The sequence below is a fragment of the Solanum lycopersicum genome, chromosome 5, assembly GCF_036512215.1.
Source record: "Solanum lycopersicum chromosome 5, SLM_r2.1".
NCBI lineage: Eukaryota > Viridiplantae > Streptophyta > Magnoliopsida > Solanales > Solanaceae > Solanum > Solanum lycopersicum.
The window spans coordinates 2,067,870-2,074,274 of NC_090804.1; the positions used below are offsets into that span (position 1 = coordinate 2,067,870).

Here is a 6,405-nt window from a genome sequence, read left to right on the forward strand (position 1 = left end):
AGCGCTTCCCCCTCCTCTAATGAGCATGAGCACTATCCTAGCGCAAATTTAAATTAGTCATGATTATATCGATATATGATTATAAAATATCAAATAGTTATATAAAAAAAGTTCAAATTTACGTTTTATTTTACGAAAAAGTTAAAACTTTACCCTTCTTTAAAAATATAGCGCATATATATGTATATCATAATTACTATTTTTATTTTTATTATTATAATTTTAATTTGAAATTGTCCTTGATCAACTCTGAAGAGAGGAAGGAGAGAGGAAAGCGGGGAATAACGACATGTTTCAAGATAAAGTCATTTCAAAATTTTGGAGGATAGATATGGACACTTGGATTGGAGGGTCACAAATACAAAAAAAATAAAATAAAAATGAACAAACTATGCATGGTAGGGTTTATATATATTTGAAATAAATATATTAAAAAAGAAGGTGGGGGCTATTGTTTGTTTTGTGCACCTTTTCCTAAGAGTTCTCTTCTACTATAGTAGTAGGCTAGTAGTAATATATATCTTCGATATTTTAATTTGTTTATCTGATTTTTACTCGACATAAAATATAAGAATATAAGGAAATGATTTTCGTCATTCTAAACTTAGAATTGATCGAATCTACTAAAATACGACCTTTTATCTTTTGATCTAAAATATATTATCAAAAAAGAAAAAATATATATTTTTTTAAAACAAATCAAAAAGAAAAGTACGACACCAACGAGTAAGAGGAAGTAGTGTATATATATATTACCGCACTCAAGAGCTTTCAGTATTGTGCTCTGTTGGTGATTCGAACTCACAATCTTAAAATTGAAAGTAAGAGATATTGCTTATGATATGAGCAACTCCCTCTTATCGAGGAATAGTATATATCTACTTTCTCCTATATAACTTTATTTTTTTCTTTCATATGTCACTCAAAATTCAAAATAAAATGATATAGAGGCCTAATTTCTACATAGGCTATATAAGTTTGATGGTGAGTTAGAGAAAAGGATAATGGATGGGAAAGGCCATAGTCCTAATGCACGATAGGTGTTGGTAGGTTAGGTGGCAAACCCTGCCCCCTCTATAGGACCCATCCTAGATTCCTCCCCCTTCTCTCTATTTAACCCCCCACCCCACCCAAAAAATTAAAATAATTTTTTTTTAAGAATTTAAGTCGTATATATCGATAAAGTCATGTACATATTACAGTTTAGTCAATTAAAATAGGTTATTTTCGTGCTATTGTCTAAGTTGTTGTATGATATTATCTGAAGATTATTTATTTATCGATTGTTAATATAGAGGTGAAGTCGGAAATTTTAAATAACGATATTTCTTGCTATTGATTTCCAATAGTTTGATATTTATATAATAAATAATTTTTTAAAATAAATATAAAATTTTAGTTAAAATTTCTATGGTGGATGGGGGGGGGGGTGTTACCTTAATTACAATTAATCAATTTAATTATACTTAGATATATGGTCTATGTAAGGAGAACACAATTTATTAAACTCATGACCAAGATATGTATCAAAACTCCTTTTTTATTTTCTTTTACCAAAACATACACTAAAAGATTATAATGTTGAATTAATATTAGTATTATTTTTTCTCTAAACCACCCACTATGCCTCTAAAATAAATAAAATATAAACCCCATTTTCTCTCCTATAGCAAAAGAATCAGTTGCCCTCCTGATTTAAATTGATCAAGGACAACTGTCATTACAGAAAGATACACACTGCCCACTTTTGTCACTTAACAAGCCAAAATACTAATTAATTAAAATAAATAAATAACTAAAAAAGATTAATAAGAAAAAGAAACAATTTGATAGTGCTTGAAAGTTAACTTGAGTATGTATTTGTAACAAAATAAAATCAACAATGATTATATTACTATAATTTAAATTTGAATTTTGAATATGAAATTTTTCGATACAAATATAAATATAATCAAACCTAAGGCAAATATTGATTATCATGGTGAAAAAAAGTACTACTATTAAAAAACATCCAACACCCTCTCTCCCTAAAAAGAGTTCGGGGTTCACTAAATCGATCGACAATTATTTTTTGTTAGGGATTCACGGATTAATATATATATATATATAAGATCGATGTAAAAGTTATTGAGTTCGATCGAGCTTACGAACCCCCACCTAGCTCTGCTTCCACCTCTACCATACATACATAACAATAAACAAAAAAAAAAGAGGATAAAATAGGAAAGAAAAGGTTCTCTTGAAGTTGATAAGGTATATAAGCCATCCTATCATCATAAGAATAGAATGCATCTACTTCTAAATCAACACCACCTTACTAATTTTTTCAAATATCTTTCTCTCTCTCTCTCTTTTTTTATACTAAAAAGAGTTAAATATACTCTTAGTAGTATTTCATACTTATATAAAAACATTTTTTTCCCTCATTTCTTTGAAGAGAATTAGTTGATCTCAATAATTTTACTCCTCTCTCAAAGCATTATGAATATTCATAGTCATAGATATTTGGAGTTGTGGGAAAAAATGTTATAGGTTATGACTTGCACTAATTATGAAATGGCTTTCTTTCCAACAAATTTCATGCTACAAACTCCTCATAATGAAGATGAACATCAACCTTCAACTTCTCTCAATCCCATTCTTCCCTCATGCTCACCTCAAGACTTCCATGGTTTGATTTCTTTTTCTAATTTTAAAGATTTCTTTAATTAATTTATTAATTGTTTTAATAAACTTCTTCTTCTAGTTAGGTGTTTGAACATTATTTGCAAATATTATTCACAAATCAATGTTTGTTTCACAATTTTGTTTATTTCAAACTTTGAAATAGACAATATGAAGTTAAAAGACTATTTTGACTAATAACAACAAGTGAGATCCGTGGAAAAAGAAGGTAGAGTGTACGCAGACCTTATTCTGCTTTACAAATCTCTAGTTCTTTTTTTTTCTCTCGATGTTCAAACACAATTTCAACTTCAACAAGATATTATATTGTCTTACATTTTTTTTTATTTAATGTGTGTGTGGGGTAGGTATTGCTTCATTTTTGGGAAAAAGATCTATGTCATTTTCTGGGATGGATGGAAATAATGGTTGTGAGGAAAATCATGGAGAAGATGATTTGTCTGATGATGGATCACAAGCTGGGGAGAAGAAAAGAAGACTGAATATGGAACAAGTAAAAACTCTTGAGAAAAATTTTGAGTTAGGTAACAAACTTGAACCTGAAAGGAAAATGCAATTAGCAAGAGCTTTAGGGTTACAACCAAGACAAATTGCAATTTGGTTTCAAAATAGAAGAGCAAGATGGAAGACTAAGCAATTGGAGAAAGATTATGAACTTCTTAAGAGACAATTTGATGCTATCAAAGCTGAAAATGATGCTTTACAAACTCAAAATCAAAAGCTTCATGCAGAGGTATGTAACAAATTTTATTAAATTCTATACATCGTTATCGTTGCTACTGAGTATACATTTTATTTTTTTTACATTATCAGATCATCATATAAAGAATATCGAACAAGTAAGATATGTTATCTGCTGAAACAAGTAAAGATATGGTATAATAATAATGTGTATATATATATAGATTCCTTTATAATTTTTTTGGTTAGGTAGGAATTAAATAACATAATGTTTGTTTTCTTGGAGAGGTGTAGGGAGAAATATTTGAAACAATTGAACATATAATAATATGTTTTTTTAATTTTATTTTAGTTGTCAAAATTTAATAAGAATATGCTATTTTGGTGAAATATTGGACCTTTTCATGATATATATACACTCTATAGTGCATTATTTTCAGTAAAAATAAATAAATTCTTCACATGTTTTTCTTTTAGATTAATTTGACTTCTTCTCATCATGGATGAATTTTAATGAAAGCTCTAAAAAAGAAGAGACATATATTGATCATTAATTTCTAGCTAGTAGGACTATAGTAGTACCTCCAATCACAAATATCATCATTTATCAACCCCTTTTTTCTTTTTTATTATTATATTAATCTATTATATTAGTTCTATATTATAATTATTTTGGTCAATGTACTAGTTCAAAAAAGTTAAACCTTTTTTGTTATAGAATGTAAGAGACATTAATATTACACTTTAAAAAAAAAAGTATAGGAACTAAGCAACAAACACCTTATATCACTAATTTTATTTAACGATAGATTATCAAAACATCATGTTTATAAAATGTGGATTAACGATGATGTTGGTGTAAATGATATTACTAATTTATAAGTGATTAGACAATTTATACTGTCGGTGCTTAGAACTTACACTTTTTTTTCTTTTTCTTTTTTGAAATGTGGACAGATAATGTCACTAAAGAATAGAGAGCAACCAACAGAATCAATCAATTTGAACAAGGAAACAGAAGGATCATGCAGCAATAGAAGTGAAAACAGCTCAGAAATAAAGCTAGACATATCAAGAACACCAGCCATTGACAGCCCATTATCCAATCATCATCCAAATATTTCTAGTAGACCTTTTTTTCCACCTTCAATGATAAGGTCTAATAATAATAATAATAATAATGGGGTTGTGGTACCTCATCAACTCTTTCACATCAATTCATCATCATCAAGACAAGATCTCAAATTAATGGACCAAAATACTACTACTAATAATAGTAGTAGTGTCAAAGAAGAAAGCCTATCCAACATGTTTTGTGGAATTGATGATCAAACAAGTTTTTGGCCATGGCTAGAGCAACAACATTTTAATTAGTTGAAACTTTTTTGGAGACCAAAAAGTTTTTACTTTTTTTTTAAAAAAGTTGTTGAGTTGAAGGAGCCTTTTAAATTATATCATATGATCAATCATATTATTTCTTTTGAGTTCATGAGAGAGAGAGAGAGAGAGAAAAAAGTTACTACTTACTCCTATTTGTTTTGTGGTGTATTAGGCATTTGTATAAAGTAACCAAGTACATTTCAAGTACTTAAGGATCTTTATGGAGAAAAATATTAATAAAGACATGTCCTTTTTTCCCCGTTACACTTTATCTATTGTCTATGATTATATCAATAAGAAAAATTCAACCTTCTAGTTTTTTTTATCTGGTATTCAATATTCTTATCAGACTTGATTAATTCAGATTCACACGTAAAAAAATCACTTTTTGAATAATGAAAGGCGTGCACAATTTCATTTTCATAACTCAAATCAAAGATATAGAATATAATGATATTTATCACTTTGCTACGACTTTAAATAATTCTATTAATTATATACTTTTGAGTAATCTTATCAATTACTCCTACCATTGGTTTTCACCTATTTACTATTCTTGATTTTTGAGTGATGTTACATTCTTGTACTATTGTACATAAATGTCCAAAGTAATTTTTAACTTTTTATGATTGTTTCTCATATTTTGTGCCTAAAATTAACCAATGAGGCAAAAAAAAAAAAAAAAGGGGTGGTGTGAAAATAGGAAAGAGGAGAATCAAAGCACACATTCCAAGGAAAAGGAAGAAGACAAACAGATGAAAGAGTAGAAGAAAACAAGGGGAGTTGGAAATGGTCATTCTCGTGAAGGGGACTTTAGCAAACTTGTGCTGACAAATGATAATGAAAGAGGGTATGGTACCCAATATCAATCACTCAAAAAAAAAAAAAACTATATAATAAAATAAATTAATTATTGAAATATGTATAGTGAAAAAAAATATTGTTTTGGCTCAAGAGTGTTTCACTTACTCTAACAAGATATGATTTTGATGAATAATAAATTACTCTAGAGTGTGTTCGCCGATTCGGTATGAAGTTTTCTGATGTTTGATTGATTTAAATGTTCTGAAAATAATTTTCAAATGAAGTTATTTTTATCTAATAGGAAAATGATATTATTTCTACGAAAAGTAGGAAAAACATTTTTTTAATTCTCTTTCAATCTCATCATGCACCACCCACCCACCCCAATTCACCAAAGTGTCCCTAATCCCTAGTGCCTCAACCCCCTACTCGAGACTCGACCAGGTTATGTGTTGTTTTCAGGGTTGAGTCTTGGGTGGGGATCATCTCAGGGTTCGGTCTTTGGTCTCGATCTTGAGCGCGAGGTCTGGTCAGGGTTAGATCTTAGGTTTTGGGGTTGAGATCTCGGACTCGCTCTCGGTCTTGGTCTTGGGTTCGTGGAAGATGCAAAATTTTATTTTCTAGAAAATTATATTTTTTTTTATTCCTCTGTAGGAGCTCTGATTCTTTTAACTTTTTTGATAACTTCAATCCACAATATTAAAGGTCGGAGATGAATGATATTTGGAAAAAAATTAATTTATGTTCATTCTATTATTTTTTTAAAAAATTCTACTCATAGAATTATGCTGGATATGTTATATATTGTTTATTTTTCTATGAGTCCCAAAATATTGTTGAATTTAGTGTGTACCC

At 28.9% G+C, this 6,405-nt stretch overlaps 1 protein-coding gene across 2 annotated transcripts; it reads left to right on the forward strand.

Annotated features, from left to right (window-relative positions):
• Positions 1-2,285: 2,285 nt before the first annotated feature.
• Positions 2,286-4,987, forward strand: LEJA1 (jasmonic acid 1). Of its 2 annotated transcripts, none has more exons than NM_001309791.1 (3): positions 2,286-2,671; positions 3,033-3,418; positions 4,324-4,844. In NM_001309791.1, exons 1-3 carry the CDS (start codon positions 2,536-2,538, stop codon positions 4,738-4,740), a joined length of 939 nt encoding a protein of 312 aa, NP_001296720.1. In that variant the 5' UTR covers positions 2,286-2,535; the 3' UTR covers positions 4,741-4,844. The 2 variants fall into 2 exon arrangements, with proteins under 2 accessions (NP_001296720.1, NP_001296723.1); NM_001309794.1 differs by having other exon boundaries at positions 2,315-2,893; positions 4,324-4,987.
• The last annotated feature ends 1,418 nt before the right edge of the window (positions 4,988-6,405 follow it).